We start from the raw sequence: 20,000 nt of genomic DNA, 5'->3' as shown, positions 1-20,000 counted from the left end.
CCATACTGTCTCTGCTAGGCATCTCTGCCACACGGTGACAAGCCTGGTCAGAGTAGATACTACCGTAGTGAGTACTGACAGGCCTCTTATCTTACCACAGCCCCAGTGTCTCCTCTTCCACCAGGTTGAGAGAGAGAGGGAGAGGGGACAGCCAACCATACGGTCTCTGCTAGGCATCTCTGCCACACGGTGACAAGCCTGGTCAGAGTAGATACTACCGTAGTGAGTACTGACAGGCCTCTTATCTTACCACAGCCCCAGTGTCTCCTCTTCCACCAGGTTGAGAGAGAGAGGGAGAGGGGACAGCCAACCATACTGTCTCTGCTAGGCATCTCTGCCACACGGTGACAAGCCTGGTCAGAGTAGATACTACCGTAGTGAGTACTGACAGGCCTCTTATCTTACCACAGCCCCAGTGTCTCCTCTTCCACCAGGTTGAGAGGGAGAGGGGACAGCCAACCATACGGTCTCTGCTAGGCATCTCTGCCACACGGTGACAAGCCTGGTCAGAGTAGATACTACCGTAGTGAGTACTGACAGGCCTCTTATCTTATCACAGCCCCAGTGTCTCCTCTTCCACCAGGCTGAGGTAAAACAAAGGAGACTCCATCATATCTAGCCATACTTGTGGTTGGTGTTTCTGTCCACATTGGCACCAGTGTAACTATCTGTCTGGCATGGTCCATTATAACTGTCCCTCACACAGACCAGGCCTATCTGTCTGGCATGGTCCATTATAACGGTCCCTCACAAAGACCAGGCCTATCTCTCTGGCATGGTCCATTATAACTGTCCCTCACACAGACCAGGCCTCTGTCTGGCATGGTCCATTATAACTGTCCCTCACACAGACCAGACCTATCTGTCTGGCATGGTCCATTATAACTGTCCCTCACACAGACCAGGCCTCTGTCTGGCGTGGTCCATTATAACTGTCCCTCACACAGACCAGACCTATCTGTCTGGCATGGTCCATTATAACTGTCCCTCAAACAGACCAGGCCTATCTGTCTGGCATGGTCCATTATAACTGTCCCTCACACAGACCAGGCCTATCTGTCTGGCATGGCCCATTAGAACTGTCCTTCACACAGACCAGGCCTATCTGTCTGGCATGGTCCAGTATAACTGTCCCTCAAACAGACCAGGCCTATCTGTCTGGCATGGTCCATTATAACTGTCCCTCACACAGACCAGGCCTATCTGTCTGGCATGGCCCATTAGAACTGTCCTTCACACAGACCAGGCCTATCTGTCTGGCATGGTCCAGTATAACTGTCCCTCAAACAGACCAGGCCTATCTGTCTGGCATGGTCCATTATAACAGTCCACAATGTAAACTATTCACAGAGGAGAGGCCATACATATAGAATAGTGCTGAGCCAATAGGGCTTTCTATTCACACAGAGGAGAGGCCATACATATAGAATAGTGCTGAGCCAATAGGGCTTTCTATTCACACAGAGGAGAGGCCATACATATAGAATAGTGCTGAGCCAATAGGGCTTTCTATTCACAGAGGAGAGGCCATACATATAGAATAGTGCTGAGCCAATAGGGCTTTCTATTCACAGAGGAGAGGCCATACATATAGAATAGTGCTGAGCCAATAGGGCTTTCTATTCACACAGAGGCCATACATATAGAATAGTGCTGAGCCAATAGGGCTTTCTATTCACAGAGGAGAGGCCATACATATAGAATAGTGCTGAGCCAATAGGGCTTTCTATTCACAGAGGAGAGGCCATACATATAGAATAGTGCTGAGCCATTAGGGCTTTTTGGAGGTTCGTTCAGTTTCGGTTGCATTTTATTTTTTTAAATCATCACGGTTTTCGATTTCGGTTTTGATAACGTATTATGAAATAATGTTACAATGATTTAGTGAAAATAGAGAACATTCAATTTCCAAAACATTGAAAATATGATATTGTCTGTCTCTGTCAGGCCCACGTTGGGTAGACATCAATAGAACAGGAAATTACAATGAAAAAAATAAAACATTTCAGTTTTGTATTTTACTTAGTTTTTATTTTTTTTATTTTACCTTTATTTAACTAGGGAAGTCAGTTAAGAACAAATTCTTATTTTCAATGACGGCCTAGGAACAGTGGGTTAACTGCCTGTTCAGGGGCAGAACGACAGATTTGTACCTTGTCAGCTCGGGGATTTGAACTTGCAACGTTCCGGTTACTAGTCCAACGCTCTAAACCCCTAGGCTACCCTGCCGCTAACTGTTCTTTTTCATTCTTTAAAGTAAAATCATCTGATCTCTGCTCAGGCATTAGCAGCCAGCCAGGCCATCTAGCGCTATGTGCTCCCCATACTGTACGGTCTTTAGTCTGATTTCTTTCATGAATTATTTGGGCTCCCAAAAAAAAACGAACTAAATGGAATTCAAGTAATTGAACCGACATCGGTCAAGTAGTTGTTTAATAACCGGAAGAAATAGGAAATGGCTGTTAAATCGCTCAACACTAATGATCTATAGTTAGTCTGAATAACGTATAGAACTCTGTAAGCCAACGAGGTCTATAGTTACTCTAAATAACGTACAGAACTCTGTAAACCAACCAGGTCTATAGTTACTCTGAATGACGTACAGAACTCTGTAAACCAACCAGGTCTATAGTTACTCTGAATGACGTACAAAACTCTGTAAACCAACGAGGTCTATAGTTACTCTGAATGACGTACAAAACTCTGTAAACCAACGAGGTCTATATTGACTCTAAATAACGTACAGAACTCTGTAAACCAACCAGGTCTATAGTTACTCTGAATGACGTACAGAACTTGGTGTGCCTCTTTTAGTTTGACCGTAGAAGACACATTTAGGGCTGAGATGGTCAACTTAACAAAGACTCTCCTTTTCTAACCATTTCATTAAAAAAATACACGATGTTCGCCAAAAAGCAGTTGAGACCCTGACAAACAGCTGAGTGCAAAGTGAATCATACAGAGGTGGAGTTGGCCATTAGGCCTAACTGAGTTGGACTACAGAGATTTTCTAAAAACACCAAGATATTCCCTGTCAATCCTTTCTAATTGATATCAAGGTGTTGTGGATGAAAAGGTGCCATTGTGTTGGTGGTGTTAAAGAGGTGGTGAAGGGTCCTGGCCTCGTCTCTTCATGCTGTTAGCCAGACTTTAATTAGCCTCGTCTCTTCATGCTGTTAGCCAGACTTTAATTAGCCTCGTCGTCGTCGTCCCCCCCCCCCTCGTCTCCAGCGTCTCATAAACAACAATGGAACGCATCCCAAAATGACAATGTATCCTAACCCCTACAAAGTGCACAACATTTTAGACCAGAGCCCTTACAGCAGTACACTGTGTAGAGAATAGGGAGCCATTTGGTATGTAAACCCACCATAATAACCTCCCTGTTCTGATCAGCGTGATTATCACCACGACTTGCTTTCATCCCAACGCAGGAAAACCTGCAGAAGCAATTTGACGAGGCAGAACAGTGTGACTAATGTAAATCAGCAGAACAGAAACACAGAGGACTGTACTGGGGGGGGGGGGGGGGGGGTATCCCATCACACATCAGCAGTCACCCAACACAGTGACTGTGATCTCAGAGGACTGTACTGGGGGGGGGGGGGGGGGGGGGGTTATCCCATCACACATCAGCAGTCACCCAACACAGTGACTGTGATCTCAGAGGACTGTACTGGGGGGGGGGGGGGTATCCCATCACACATCAGCAGTCACCCAACACAGTGACTGTGATCTCAGAGGACTGTACTGGGGAGGGGGGGGGGGGTATCCCATCACACATCAGCAGTCACCCAACACAGTGACTGTGATCTCAGAGGACTGTACTGGGGGGGGGGGGGGGGGGTATCCCATCACACATCAGCAGTCACCCAACACAGTGACTGTGATCTCAGAGGACTGTACTGGGGGGGGGGGTATCCCATCACACATCAGCAGTCACCCAACACAGTGACTGTGATCTCAGAGGACTGTACTGGGGGGGGGTATCCCATCACACACCAGCAGTCACCCAACACAGTGACTGTGATCTCAGAGGACTGTACTGGGGGGGGGGGGTATCCCATCACACATCAGCAGTCACCCAACACAGTGACTGTGATCTCAGAGGACTGTACTGGGGGGTATCCCATCACACACCAGCAGTCACCCAACAAAGTGACTGTGATCTCAGAGGACTGTACTGGGGGGGGGGGGGGGGGGTATCGCATCACACATCAGCAGTCACCCAACACAGTGACAGAAAGGACCATAGTGACAGTGATCTCAGAGGCAGCCTCCCAACGGAGACCCTATTCAGTGCACAACTTTTGACCAGGACCAAATGCAAATTAATTACTTAAAAATTATACAACGTGATTATCTGGATTTTTGTTTTAGATTCCGTCTCTCACAGTTGAAGTGTACCTATGATAAAAAAAATTACAGACCTCTACATGCTTTGAAAGTAGGAAAACCTGCAAAATCGGCAGTGTAGCAAATACTTGTTCTCCCCACTGTATGTGATGAGATACAGAGAGCTGACTGTTGTGAAGTAGCTGATCTAATCAGCGCAGTACTGAGGACACGTTTGACTGTTCTGAAGTAGCTGATCTAATCAGTGCAGTACTGAGGACACGTTTGACTGTTCTGAAGTAGCTGATCTAATCAGCGCAGTACTGAGGACACGTTTGACTGTTCTGAAGTAGCTGATCTAATCAGTGCAGTACTGAGGACACGTTTGACTGTTCTGAAGTAGCTGATCTAATCAGTGCAGTACTGAGGAGTAAGGACACACGTGACAGAACCAGGGAAGAACCAGGGCAGAACCAGAGCAAACAGCCACTGCAAGCATCAGTAATACAAATAGAGTAGTATGCAGGCAATACAGCAGCTGGGGCGAAGGTGTGAAAAGGAGGGGGCAGAGAGGAGACCAGAAGGGGATTTCCACAGCCCTGTCACCTCGAGGGCTGTGTCTCTCTGGGCGAGCAGCAGCAGGCGTGCCGCCTCAGACGATGAAGAGGACAGACTTTAGGCCTAACCACAACCGAAGCACCTACGCAGCACCAAGAGTTGCTGTTGGGCAATCCCAAAGTAACAGAATGCTGCAGAGCCGTTTTCACTTTTAAAATGGACGCCAAAACAAAAACCAATGATTGCTAACTTAAAAAACAAACAATACAACTCTATGCACAATTACTTTTAACGATTTTCAAAAGAACATTTTTACAAAAAAATATTTTTTTTTTTACTTGAACAGTGTACATTTTGGTAACAGACTGACGGTTTGTTCTGCTGGTGTCATGCACTGTTCTTCAAGAAAATGTGTTTTTGTAAAAAAAATATTTAAAAAAATGGTGGAAATTGTTAAAAGTCTTTATGCATCGAGTTGTAATGGTTTGTTTAACTTTGCAATCATTGTTTTTTTGTTTTAATTTTTTTTCACTTTAAAAAAATGTATGTCAGAGTCTCAGCATCTCTCCGTTGCCCTGGAAATGCTCTGCAGCGACCCCGAGACTCCGTAAGGTTAAAAATAAATAACCATGTTGTTGATGCCTGCAGCATAAAGTGAATTCAGAGATGTTAAGGAGAACATTTAACTGCAGTCCGTTTCCAGTATGCTCCTGTGAAACAGGAGAGGGCGTTTCTGTCAGGCCGAGGTGTTGAGCGCTATAACACACAATCAGATCAGCAGCCTGTACTCCTTATAATAAAGGCAGCAGTAACACTGCTATTTCAGAAAAAGGCGTTGGGGACAGAAAAGAGGAAGTGTATCAAGAGGAATATTCATATTTAACCACCATATCAGGTTTGGTCTCGATAGAAAATGCCTGTCTTTTTTTCCCCTTCGTCGGGTCATCTACTTCTGACTGGTTGTCAGACCAGGCATGACAGCCAGATGAACACAACAGGAGAGGTATCCATTAATACTCTGGCATGGCTCAGGGCATTCATAGGGCCTTTGCTTGAGCTTGTAACTGGGAAGGTAGAGACCTCTAAACAGCGGAGGTGAACTTTGGATAGACAGTTGAAGTCGGAAGTTTACAGACACTTAGGTTGGAGTCATTAAACCTCGTTTTTCAACCACTCCACAAGTTTCTTGTTAACAAACTATAGTTTTGGCAAGTCGGTTAGGACACCTACTTCACTGTATCACAATTCCAGTGGGTCAGCAGTTTACATACACGAAGTTGACTTTGCCTTTAAACAGCTTGGAAAATTCCAGAAAATGATGTCATAGCTTTAGAAGCTTCTGATAGGCTAATTGACATCATTTGAGTCAATTGGAGGTGTACCTGTGGATGTATTTCAAGGTCTACCTTCAAACGGAGTGCCTCTTTGCTTAACATCATGGGAAAATCTAAAGAAATCAGCCAAGATTAGACCTCCACAAGTCTGGTTCATCCTTGGGAGCAATTTCCAAACGCTTGAAGGTACCACGTTCATCTGTACAAACAATAGTACGCAAGTATAATCACCATGGGACCACGCAGCTGCCATACCGCTCAGGAAGGAGACGTGTTCTGTCTCCTAGAGATGAACGTACTTTGTGTGAAAAGTGCAAATCAATCCCAGAACAACAGCAAAGGACCTTGTGAAGATGCTGGAGGAAACAGGTACAAAAGTATCTATATCCCCAGTAAAACAAGTCCTATATCAACATAACCTGAAAGGCCGCTCAGCAAGGAAGAAGCCACTGCTCCAAAACAGCCATAAAAAAGCCACACTACGGTTTGCAACTGCACATGGGGACAAATATCATATTTTTTTGAGAAATGTCCTCTGGTCTGATGACACAAAAATAGAACTGTTTGGCCATAATGACCATCGTTATGTTTGGAGGAGAAAGGGGGAGGCTTGCAAGCCAAGGAACACCATCCCAACCGTGAAGCACGGGGATGGCAGCATCATGTTGTGGGGGTGCTTTGCTGCAGGAGGGTCTGGTGCACTTCACAAAATAGATGGCATCATGAGGGAAGAAAATTATGTGGATATATTGAAGCAACATCTAAAGACATCAGTCAGGAAGTTAAAGCTTGGTCAAAAATGGGTCTTCCAAATGGACAATGACCCCAAGCATACTTCCAAAGTTGTGGAAAAATGGCGTAAGGACAACAAAGTCAATGTATTGGAGTGGCCATCACAAAGCCCTGACCTCAATCCTATAGAAAACTGTGGGCAGAACTGAAAAAGCGTGTGCGAGCAAGGAGGCCTACAAACCTGACTCAGTTACACCAGCTCTGTCAGGGGGAATGGGGCCTACAAACCTGACTCAGTTACACCAGCTCTGTCAGGAGGAATGGGGCCTACAAACCTGACTCAGTTACACCAGCTCTGTCAGGAGGAATGGGGCCTACAAACCTGACTCAGTTACACCAGCTCTGTCAGGGGGAATGGGGCCTACAAACCTGACTCAGTTACACCAGCTCTGTCAGGAGTAATGAGGCCTACAAACCTGACTCAGTTACACCAGCTCTGTCAGGAGGAATGGGGCCTACAAACCTGACTCAGTTACACCAGCTCTGTCAGGAGGAATGGGGCCTACAAACCTGACTCAGTTACACCAGCTCTGTCAGGGGGAATGGGGCCTACAAACCTGACTCAGTTACACCAGCTCTATCAGGAGGAATGGGGCCTACAAACCTGACTCAGTTACACCAGCTCTGTCAGGAGGAATGGGGCCTACAAACCTGACTCAGTTACACCAGCTCTGTCAGGAGGAATGGGGCCTACAAACCTGACTCAGTTACACCAGCTCTGTCAGGAGGAATGGGTCCTACAAACCTGACTCAGTTACACCATCTCTGTCAGGGGGAATGGGGCCTACAAACCTGACTCAGTTACACCAGCTCTGTCAGGAGGAATGGGGCCTACAAACCTGACTCAGTTACACCAGCTCTGTCAGGGGGAATGGGGCCTACAAACCTGACTCAGTTACACCAGCTCTATCAGGAGGAATGGGGCCTACAAACCTGACTCAGTTACACCAGCTCTGTCAGGAGGAATGGGGCCTACAAACCTGACTCAGTTACACCAGCTCTGTCAGGAGGAATGGGGCCTACAAACCTGACTCAGTTACACCAGCTCTGTCAGGAGGAATGGGTCCTACAAACCTGACTCAGTTACACCATCTCTGTCAGGGGGAATGGGGCCTACAAACCTGACTCAGTTACACCAGCTCTGTCAGGAGGAATGGGGCCTACAAACCTGACTCAGTTACACCATCTCTGTCAGGAGGAATGGGGCCTACAAACCTGACTCAGTTACACCAGCTCTGTCAGGAGGAATGGGTCCTACAAACCTGACTCAGTTACACCAGCTCTGTCAGGAGCAATGGACCAAAATTCACCATCTTATTGTGGGGAGCTTGTGGAAGGCTACCCGAAATGTTTGACCCAAGTTAAACAATTTAAAGGCAATGCTACCAAATACTAATTGAGTGTATGTAAACTTCTAACCCACTGGGAATGCGATGAAAGAAATAAAAGCTGAAATAAATCATTCTCTCGACTATTATTCTGACTTTTCACATTCTTAAAATAAAGTGGTGATCCTAATTGACCTTAAACAGGACATGTTTACTTGGATTAAAATGTCAGGGATTATGAAAAACTGAGTTTAAATGCATTTGTCTAAGGTGTGTGCAAACTTCTGACTTGAACTGTATCTCTGTGACTATCTTGGGTACCAGCCCATATAGCCTGGGTTCCAGCCCATATAGCCTGGGTTCCAGCCCATATAGCCGGGGTTCCAGCCCATATATCTTGGGTTCCAGCCCATATATCTTGGGTTCCAGCCCATATATCTTGGGTTCCAGCCCATATAGCCTGGGTTCCAGCCCATATAGCCTGGGTTCCAGCCCATATAGCCTGGGTTCCAGCCCATATATCTTGGGTTCCAGCCCATATAGCCTGGGTTCCAGCCCATATAGCCTGGGTGCCAAAAGACTGTAAGCCCACTGACCTGAAGCCTAAGCATTCGTTCAGGTTAGCTAACACAAGTTTTTATTAAATCTCAGATATTCACCTGTAACCTTTTCAGCACAGAGCTCCTTGGCTTTCTCCCTCATCATCTTGGGGATGAGTACATCCGTCTCCACATGCCTCAGGAAAGGCTCCTCTGAAACACAACCCAACACACACACACACACACACACACACACACACACACACACTCTCTCAGTCATAGCTACCCTGCTGTACCAGGGCTAGCATATTCATCAAACTAGCTAGCTAAACAGACACAGTAGACACTGGATTACTATAGAGTTAACGTCTAGTTCGCCCAGTCGTTTCTGAGAACGTAAACAATGAACGTCGAAGATTAGAAGTATAATAGCAAAAAAAAATTGTGAGTATGTCAGAAAACAATTTAAAAGAGGTCGACGTAGATGGCTCTCTAAATATCCAAAATGACAGCTACGTGACTTGTAGATGAATAAAACTCAGTTATAAATTCAAGTTTAATCGGCTACGACACTTGCTTACCATGACAACAACAAGAAGGCCCCGCCGCACACCGTTAAAGCTCCCAATCCACCGCTTTACCGACGACATTTCGATTCGACGAAGATCCGGGTCGGGATGGAAATGTCGTCGGTGAATTGGGAGCTTTGACAGTGTGCGGCGGGGCCTTCTTGTTGTTCACTAGACGTTGTTAGCCCAGAACCTAACGTTGTGTTTTTAAAGATGTGCGTATGACCACACACTTTTCTACAGATGCTTTACAACTATACCGATGCCGTAAAAGCGACATAGGAAAATGATACTCAACATATTGTCTATACAATACCTGCTTTGGTTGCTTCCATAATTATCAGCAGTGTTGCTGAATCAAAACATTACAAAACAGAAGCAAAGTGACCTCTTCTTCTTAACGACGTTACTTCCGTGTGCGTCACTCAACTGTGGAACGAACTACAATCCCCACAATTCTCCACCAACTCTAAACTACAAAGGGCTTGTCTGGAAGCGTATACAACTTAAAACGTGTATTACATTGTCCATCACGCATAACTGTCAAGTTAAATAATGGTTCAATTATCATTTTTAAATGAGACTGGATCTACAAAGTGAATAACTCAATGTATTGTCTTCAACAACAAACGAAGAGTTGACAGTGGCAGCTCATCTGATATCCAACAGGCTTTCATCCTACAAAAAAAAAAAAAATATATATATATATATATATATATATATATATATATAGAGAGGGAGAGAGAGAGAGAGAGAGTGAGAGAATATCCAGTACTTGGTGTTAACAACTTGGTATAAGATAGAAATGACAACCTTCACCTAAAAGTACCTCAGCTTTGACCACAGCTGCAGTCAAGGTGGTGCTGGAGTCTCTTCTTCACAGTCACTGTGCCACATGCTGGATGCTGACCACAGTCACACCTGTGAAGTGGAGGCCTATTGTAGACTCTAGACTGGCAGTCTGGAAGTCAAACACAGGTGTTTGTGTATCGGTGTCTGGTGTATCTACGACTGGTCTGACATGTAATGGACGTCACACCTGGACCACCACAACAACAACAGAAGCAGAGCGCCCGTCTGTCTGTCTGTCAGGCAGTCCGTCTGTCTGTCTGTTTTTCTTCCGTCAGTTGTCACACAGACCTCTCAACATTAAACACCACGTCTCCTTTCAGCCCACTAGAAGAGGAAAGGTGGGGTGGCAGAGAGTTTGTTTTTTCTTCTCCCCCCCCCCTCTTCCATCTATATCAAAAGAAAATACCAGAGAGAGAAATCACGTGCAGCTGCTTTTTTTAATTTATTCTCGAGACGACCATGAGACAAGGAGCTGGGTGCAAAATGGGACCACAGCAAGTCTGTCACCTCCACTGGTAGATGGGGGTGTGTGTGGTGTGTGTGTGTGTGTGTGTGTGTGTGTGTGTGTGTGTGTGTGTGTGTGTGTGTGTGTGTGTGTGTGTGTGTGTGTGTGTGTGTGTGTGTGTGTGTGTTTGTCTGCAGCATGGTTGTGGAGCAGTACGTTGATGAGATCATGTGTGTGTGCATCTATCAGGCTGTAGGTTCAGATATAAACATCTATCAGGCTGTAGGTTCAGATATAAACATCTATCAGGCTGTAGGTTCAGATATAAACATCTATCAGGCTGTAGGTTCAGATATAAACATCTATCAGGCTGTAGGTTGAGATATAAACATCTATCAGACAGAGGCTGTAGGTTCAGATATAAACATCTATCAGACAGAGGCTGTAGGTTCAGATATAAACATCTATCAGGCTGTAGGTTCAGATATAAACATCTATCAGGCTGTAGGTTGAGATATAAACATCTATCAGGCTGTAGGTTCAGATATAATCATCTATCAGGCTGTAGGTTCAGATATAAACATCTATCAGACAGAGGCTGTAGGTTCAGATATAATCATCTATCAGGCTGTAGGTTCAGATATAAACATCTATCAGGCTGTAGGTTCAGATATAAACATCTATCAGGCTGTAGGTTCAGATATAAACATCTATCAGGCTGTAGGTTCAGATATAAACATCTATCAGACAGAGGCTGTAGGTTCAGATATAATCATCTATCAGGCTGTAGGTTCAGATATAAACATCTATCAGACAGAGGCTGTAGGTTCAGATATAAACATCTATCAGGCTGTAGGTTCAGATATAAACATCTATCAGACAGAGGCTGTAGGTTCAGATATAAACATCTATCAGGCTGTAGGTTCAGATATAAACATCTATCAGACAGAGGCTGTAGGTTCAGATATAAACATCTATCAGGCTGTAGGTTGAGATATAAACATCTATCAGGCTGTAGGTTCAGACATAAACATCTATCAGGCTGTAGGTTCAGATATAAACATCTATCAGACAGAGGCTGTAGGTTCAGATATAAACATCTATCAGGCTGTAGGTTCAGATATAAACATCTATCAGGCTGTAGGTTCAGACATAAACATCTATCAGGCTGTAGGTTCAGACATAAACATCGATCAGGTAACATAAAATATACAGTGTTGCTGTGACTAGGTTGCACGTCCTTTGATTTTTGCTATTGTACCTGTCATTGGACTAAAGTCTGGACTCCGGGATTGGACTCCGGGTTTGGACTCCGGGTTTGGACTCCGGGATTGGACTCCGGGATTGGACTCCGGGATTGGACTCCGGGTATGGACTCCGGGATTGGACTCCGGGATTGGACTCCGGGATTGGACTCCGGGTATGGACTCCGGGATTGGACTCCGGGATTGGACTCCGGGATTGGACTCCGGGTATGGACTCCGGGATTGGACTCCGGGATTGGACTCCGGGTATGGACTCCGGGATTGGACTCCGGGATTGGACTCCGGGATTGGACTCCGGGTATGGACTCCGGGATTGGACTCCGGGATTGGACTCCGGGATTGGACTCCGGGTTAGCTGATTCCTGACTCCAATTAGCTTTTGGAAAAGTCATTAGTCTAGGGGGTTCACTTACTTTTTACAACCTACACTGTCAAATCAAATCAAATCAAATGTATTTATATAGCCCTTCGTACATCAGCTGATATCTCAAAGTGCTGTACTGTGAATGTTTAAATGATGTATTCAATATAGACAATAAACATACAATAATTTGTGTGTTATTAGTTTAAGCAGACTGTGATTGTCTGTTGTTGTGACTTAGAGGAAGATCAGATCAAATGTTTTGTCCAATTTATGCAGAAATCCAGGTAATTACAAAGGGTTCACATACTGTTTCTTGCCACTGCATCATGATTCATGCGCGATTCTATATGTAATGACATTTGATATCGCAGTTCAATGTTCCAAGAATATTGCTCACCATATGTCTGCTGCAGAGAGACCAGAGAGCAAAGAGAAAATTAGTTTTGATCAGTCATAGAAATAAAAGTGCTGACCCTCCCCTCCCCATCTCCTAGTATCTACCCACCTACCTTCACCGAAGACCAAAATTTTAATTGGACCGATCTAGTCCCACAGATAGTGACATGTCCAGAAGGACAGGATGCCTCCCCATCTCATCCCATGGCCAGACCTGAGCCTCCCCTCCCCATCCCATCCCATGGCCAGACCTGAGCCTCCCCTCCCCATCTTATGGCAAGACCTGAGCCTCCCCTCCCCATCCCATGGCCAGACCTGAGCCTCCCCTCCCCATCTCATGGCCAGACCTGAGCCTCCCCTCCCCATCCCATGGCCAGACCTGAGCCTCCCCTCCCCATCCCATGGCCAGACCTGAGCCTCCCCTCCCCATCCCATGGGCAGACCTGAGCCTCCCCTCCCTATCCCATGGCCAGACCTGAGCCTCCCCTCCCCATCCCATGGCCAGACCTGAGCCTCCCCTCCCCATCCCATGGCCAGACCTGAGCCTCCCCTCCCCATCCCATGGCCAGACCTGAGCCTCCCCTCCCCATCCCATGGCCAGACCTGAGCCTCCCCTCACCATCTCATGGCCAGACCTGAGCCTCCCCTCCCCATCCCATGGGCAGACCTGAGCCTCCCCTCCCTATCCCATGGCCAGACCTGAGCCTCCCCTCCCCATCCCATGGCCAGACCTGAGCCTCCCTCCCCATCCCATGGCCAGACCTGAGCCTCCCCTCCCCATCCCATGGGCAGACCTGAGCCTCCCCTCCCCATCCTATTGCCAGACCTGAGCCTCCCCTCACCATTCCATGGCCAGACCTGAGCCTCCCCTCCCCATCCCATGGCCAGACCTGAGCCTCCACTCACCATTCCATGGCCAGACCTGAGCCTCCCCTCCCCATCCCATGGCCAGACCTGAGCCTCCCCTCCCCATCCCATGGCCAGACCTGAGCCTCCCCTCCCCATCCCATGGGCAGACCTGAGCCTCCCCTCCCTATCCCATGGCCAGACCTGAGCCTCCCCTCCCCATCCCATGGCCAGACCTGAGCCTCCCCTCCCCATCCCATGGCCAGACCTGAGCCTCCCCTCCCCATCCCATGGCCAGACCTGAGCCTCCCCTCCCCATCCCATGGCCAGACCTGAGCCTCCCCTCACCATCTCATGGCCAGACCTGAGCCTCCCCTCCCCATCCCATGGGCAGACCTGAGCCTCCCTCCCTATCCCATGGCCAGACCTGAGCCTCCCCTCCCCATCCCATGGCCAGACCTGAGCCTCCCCTCCCCATCCCATGGCCAGACCTGAGCCTCCCTCCCCATCCCATGGGCAGACCTGAGCCTCCCCTCCCCATCCTATTGCCAGACCTGAGCCTCCCCTCACCATTCCATGGCCAGACCTGAGCCTCCCCTCCCCATCCCATGGCCAGACCTGAGCCTCCACTCACCATTCCATGGCCAGACCTGAGCCTCCCCTCCCCATCCCATGGCCAGACCTGAGCCTCCCCTCCCCATCTCATGGCCAGACCTGAGCCTCCCCTCCCCATCTCATGGCCAGACCTGAGCCTCCCCTCCCCATCTCATGGCCAGACCTGAGACTCCCCTCCCCATCCTATTGCCAGACCTGAGCCTCCCTTCACCATTCCATGGCCAGACCTGAGCCTCCCCTCCCCATCCCATGGCCAGACCTGAGCCTCCCCTCACCATTCCATGGCCACACCTGAGCCTCCCCTCCCCATCCCATGGCCAGACCTGAGCCTCCCCTCCCCATCTCATGGCCAGACCTGAGACTCCCCTCCCCGTCCCATGGCCAGACCTAAGCCTCCCCTCCCCATCTCATGGCCAGACCTGAGCCTCCCCTCCCCATCCTATGGCCAGACCTGAGCCTCCCCTCCCCATCCCATGGCCAGACCTGAGCCTCCCCTCCCCATCTCATGGCCAGACCTGAGACTCCCCTCCCCATCCTATTGCCAGACCTGAGCCTCCCCTCACCATTCCATGGCCAGACCTGAGCCTCCCCTCCCCATCCCATGGCCAGACCTGAGCCTCCCCTCCCCATCCCATCCCATGGCCAGACCTGAGCCTCCCCTCCCCATCCCATGGCCAAACCTGAGCCTCCCCTCCCCTTCCCATGGCCAGACCTGAGCCTCCCCTCCCCATCCCATGGCCAGACCTGAGCCTCCCCTCACCATCCCATGGCCGTACCTGAGCCTCCCCTCACCATCCCATGGCCAGACCTGAGCCTCCCCTCCCCATCTCATGGCCAGACCTGAGCCTCCCCTCCCCTTCCCATGGCCAGACCTGAGCCTCCCCTCCCCATCCCATGGCCAGACCTGAGCCTCCCCTCACCATCCCATGGCCAGACCTGAGCCTCCCCTCCCCATCCCATGGCCAGACCTGAGCCTCCCCTCCCCATCCCATGGCCAGACCTGAGCCTCCCCTCCCCATCCTATGGCCAGACCTGAGCCTCCCCCCCTCCCCATCCCATGGCCAGACCTGAGCCTCCCTCCCCATCCCATGGCCAGACCTGAGCCTCCCCTCCCCATCCCATGGCCAGACCTGAGCCTCCCCTCCCCATCCCATGGCCAGACCTGAGCCTCCCCTCCCCATCCTATGGCCAGACCTGAGCCTCCCCTCCCCATCCCATGGCCAGACCTGAGCCTCCCCTCCCCTCCCCATCCCATGGCCAGACCTAAGCCTCCCCTCCCATCCCATGGCCAGACCTGAGCCTCCCCTCCCCATCTCATGGCCAGACCTGAGCCTCCCCTCCCCATCTCATGGCCAGACCTGAGCCTCCCCTCCCCATCCCATGGCCAGACCTGAGCCTCCCCTCCCCATCCTATGGCCAGACCTGAGCCTCCCCTCCCCATCCCATGGCCAGACCTGAGCCTCCCCTCCCCATCCCATGGCCAGACCTGAGCCTCCCCTCACCATTCCATGGCCAGACCTGAGCCTCCCCTCCCCATCCCATGGCCAGACCTGAGCCTCCCCTCACCATTCCATGGCCAGACCTGAGCCTCCCCTCCCCATCCCATGGCCAGACCTGAGCCTCCCCTCCCCATCCCATCCCATGGCCAGACCTGAGCCTCCCCTCCCCATCCCATGGCCAGACCTGAGCCTCCCCTCCCCTTCCCATGGCCAGACCTGAGCCTCCCCTCCCCATCCCATGGCCAGACCTGAGCCTCCCCTCCCCATCCCATGGCCAGACCTGAGCCTCCCCTCCCCATCCCATGGCCAGACCTGAGCCTCCCCTCCCCTTCCCATGGCCAGACCTGAGCCTCCCCTCCCCATCCCATGGGCAGTCCTGAGCCTCCCATCACCATCCCATGACCAGACCTGAGCCTCCCCTCACCATCCCATGGCCAGACCTGAGCCTCCCCTCCCCATCCCATGGCCAGACCTGAGCCTCCCCTCCCCATTCCATGGCCAGACCTGAGCCTCCCCTCACCATCCCATGGGCAGTCCTGACCTGGCATTAGCCTGCCCTTGTCTTTAGCAGGCTGACAACACAGTCATCCGTCACAGGCTTGTAATCAAGAAGTGTACCCCCCCACCCCCTCCCTCCCCCTCCCCCTCCCTCCCTCCCTCCCTCCCTCCCTGGCTAACTCTTCCGGCTGATTACGCGTAATGTAATTTTAATTAAAAACTGCGGTGTCAAAGGGTTTAGTGGGCTTGAGAAATGGGCCCAGATTGCAGCGCTGTGGTAAACCCCCCTCACTTGGTTTGGAGAGGAGATGCACCCTGACACCGACCCGTGTGACCTGGACGACCTGCGACAACATGAACAAAAGGCAGTCTACTGTACAGGGCCGAGGGCACGGTCTGGCCACGGGGCACAGTCAGAATGACAGGATAGTCACCATGGGGAGAGAAGGTGCTTTCCTATTTTACTGTCACTTGCAATTATAATTCATTAATACGATATTATTAATATAGCGGTAGAATAGGAGGAACACAGAAGGTGTGGAGTGTCAGGGGAGGGGTGAAGGGTGGGGGTGAAACCTAAAAGGGTAGTGCGCTCTCCTAACTGACTTTTTAAAGCCACATTCCTGAATTTATGTTCCAGCCTAAACAGAATCCTCGCTGCTTGGTTTTAGCATTAAGCTATTTATCAAAGGTATATCGAACATGCATTAAAACTTTGGAGAATTCTTTTTAAATTGTCTCTTTGGAAAGAAGAAATAAAACAATAAAAAGCCAAATCCCTGGTATAGAATCAACAGTTGAGGTCCTCTCTTCACCTGGAAACCGTTGGCTTCTCCTCTCTCCGTCGACCCTGAAACCGATCCCCCGCTGCCCCCCGCGCCCAGACTAAACCTCCTCTCTAAAAGCCCATCTCAAACCCATCTGCCGAGACATTACTGAGATCCTCCTCACTCACAGCCTGGAAGAATGGCCAAGGGGGGGGGGTGTAGGGATGGGTACACGGTGTTGGGGGGGGCCTTTGAAGAGGCTCTGACTGACTGGCATAAAATGGACAAGACACCTTATGAGCATCCTGTCCTTCTGGACATGTTTTTTTTTTACCTTTATTTAACCAGGCAAGTCAGTTAAGAACAAATTCTTATTTTCATGACGGCCTGGGAACAGTGGGTTAACTGCCGGTTCAGGGGCAGAACGACAGATTTGTACCTTGTCAGCTCGGGGGTTTTGAACTCGCAACCTTCCGGTTACTAGTCCAATGCTCTAACCACTAGGCTACCCTGCCGCCCCGTCACTATCTGTGGGACTAGATCGGGCCAATGAAAATGTTGGTCTTCGGTGAAGGTAGGTGGGTAGATACTAGATGGGCTAATACTTGGCTTTGTAAGGTTTTAGGGTTTTAGGTCCGCAAGGACGCAGTGACCTTTTAACACTCTCTGACAGGGGCCTTGTGTTCCTGCCCAGCCGACATTGGACAGTTGGCCTGGGCAGTGAAGTGTGGACAGACAGTAGGACCACAGTTGGCCTGGGCAGTGATGTGTGGACAGACAGTAGGACCACAGTTGGCCTGGGCAGTGATGTGTGGACAGACAGTAGGACCACAGTTGGCCTGGGCAGTGATGTGTGGTCTAATAGGGTTTAGCTTTTCTAACCTCCCCTTCTGCCAGAGCCAGGGAGACCTGCTGCTCCTTATATTGACCTGGTGTGTGTGTGTGTGTGTGCGTCTGCATGCCTCTGTGTGTGTGTGTGTGTGTGTGTGTGTGTGTGTGTGTGTGTGTGTGTGTGTGTGTGTGTGTGTGTGTGTGTGTGTGTGTGTGTGTGTGTGCGCGTGCGTGTCTGCATGCCTCTGTGTGAGTGTGTGTGCGTCTGCATGCCTCTGTGTGTGTGTGTGTGTGTGTGTGTGTGTGTGTGTGTGTGCGTCTACATGCCTCTGTGTGTGAGTGTGTGTGTGTGTGCGTCTGCATGCCTCTGTGTGTGTGTGTGTGTGTGTGTGTGTGTGTGTGTGTGTGTGTGTGTGTGTGTGTGTGTGTGTGTGTGTGTGCGTCTACATGCCTCTGTGTGTGAGTGTGTGTGTGTGTGCGTCTGCATGCCTCTGTGTGTGTGTGTGTGTGTGTGTGTGTGTGTGTGTGTGTGTGTGTGTGTGTGTGTGTGTGTGTGTGTGTGTGTGTGTGTGTGTGTGTGTGTGTGTGTGCGTGTGGTGTGTGTGTCGTGGTTGAAGGTGCTGAAGCGTCTCTCCCTGCTGGCTCCACCTGAGGGTGAGTCCTCCTTTCAGGGGGGGGGGGGGGGCTGGTCAGATGGGAAGGCCTTGTGGAGACATGCTGCTCCTTATATTGGCCTGGTGGGTCATATCAGATGCTCAGAGCCCCAGCCTCCTCCTTCTCCTCCTGCTATCTCCTACAGCCTCCTGCTATCTCTTCCAAAATCCTGCGAATTCCTCCTGCTATATCCTCCTCCTTGTGCGATTTCCTCTGGCCTCCTGCTATCTCCTGCCTCTTGCTATCTCCTCCTGCTATCTCCTCCTGCCTCCTGCTATTTCCTCCAGCCTCCTGCTATTTACTCCAGCCTCCTGCTATCTCCTCCAGCCTCCGGCTATCTCATCGCGCTGTCATCCTGCTACTCCTCCTGCTGACTCCTTCTGCTATCAACCCAGCCTTCTACAATATCCTCCAGCCTCCTGCTAACTCCTCCTGCAAGTCTTCCTGCCCCTGCTATCTCCTCTGGCCTCCTACTGTCTCCTCTAGCCTCCTGCAATCTTTTCCTGCCTCCCGCTATCTCCTCATGCCCACTCCTCCAGCCTCCTGCTATTTCCTCCCGCCTCCTGCTATCTCCTCCAGCCATCTCCTCCTACTATCTCCTCCTGCTCCGGCATTAAAGGAGCTGCCTCCTAAAAGAGCCAGTATAATGTTTGGATGTTCGTCACAAATGGCACCCTCTTCCCTTTATTTATTTATTTAACCTTCATGTAACCTTTATGTAACCTTTGTTTAACCTTTATTTAACCTTTATGTGTTTATTTAACCATTTTTTCTCCTTTATTTAACCTTTATTTAACCATTATTTATTTATTTAACATTTTTAACCTTTATTTAACCTTTATTTATTTAACCTTTATTTATTTAACCTTTATTTATTTAACCATTATTTATTTATTTAACCTTTATTTATTTATTTAACATTTATTTATTTAACCTTTATTTATTTAACCTTTTTTTTAAACCTTTATTTATTTAACCTTTATTTAACCTTTATTTAACCTTTATTTATTTATTTAACCTTTATTTAACCTTTATTTAACCATTATTTAGCCTTTATTTAACTAGGCAAGTCAGTTAATAAGAACAAATTCTTATTTACAATATTTGCCTACCCCTTGCCAAACTCTTCCCCTTACCCGGATGACGCTGTGCCAATTGTCAACCTCCATATGTGTCTTCCGATCACGGCCGGTTGAGATAGAGCCCTGGATCAAACCGGGGTCTGTAGTAACACCTCTAGCTCTGTGAAGCAGTGACCACTCCTGTCTCAGCCTCCAGTATTTATGCTGCAGTAGTTTATGTGTCGGGGGTCTTGGGTCAGTTTGTTATATCTGGAGTACTTCTCCTGTCTTATCCTGTGTCGTGTGTGAATTTAAGTATGCTCTCTCTAATTCTCTCTTTCTTTCTTTCTTTCTTTCTTTCTTTCTTTCTTTCTCTCTCTCTCTCTCTCTCTCTCTCTCTCTCTCTCTCTCTCTCTCTCTCTCTCTCGGAGGACCTGAGCCCTAGGACCATG

The 20,000-nt window shown here is 49.1% G+C and overlaps 1 protein-coding gene across 1 annotated transcript in view; it reads right to left on the bottom strand.

Annotated features, from left to right (window-relative positions):
* Window positions 1–9,882, bottom strand: part of cmc1 (C-x(9)-C motif containing 1) — a 19,792-nt gene extending 9,910 nt beyond the window's left edge. Inside the window, exons 1-2 of the mRNA XM_064946881.1 lie at window positions 9,772–9,882; window positions 9,007–9,099 (exon numbers count right to left, since the gene is read on the bottom strand). Coding sequence (XP_064802953.1) covers window positions 9,007–9,099; window positions 9,772–9,790 — 112 coding nt within the window. The 5' untranslated portion in view covers window positions 9,791–9,882. The remainder of the gene's footprint in view (window positions 1–9,006; window positions 9,100–9,771) is intronic.
* Window positions 9,883–20,000: the final 10,118 nt, after the last annotated feature.

The sequence above is a fragment of the Oncorhynchus masou genome, chromosome 29 (assembly GCF_036934945.1).
Source record: "Oncorhynchus masou masou isolate Uvic2021 chromosome 29, UVic_Omas_1.1, whole genome shotgun sequence".
NCBI lineage: Eukaryota > Metazoa > Chordata > Actinopteri > Salmoniformes > Salmonidae > Oncorhynchus > Oncorhynchus masou.
Note: the sequence above shows the minus strand (reverse complement) of the source record. Positions and strands in the feature narration are given on the sequence as shown.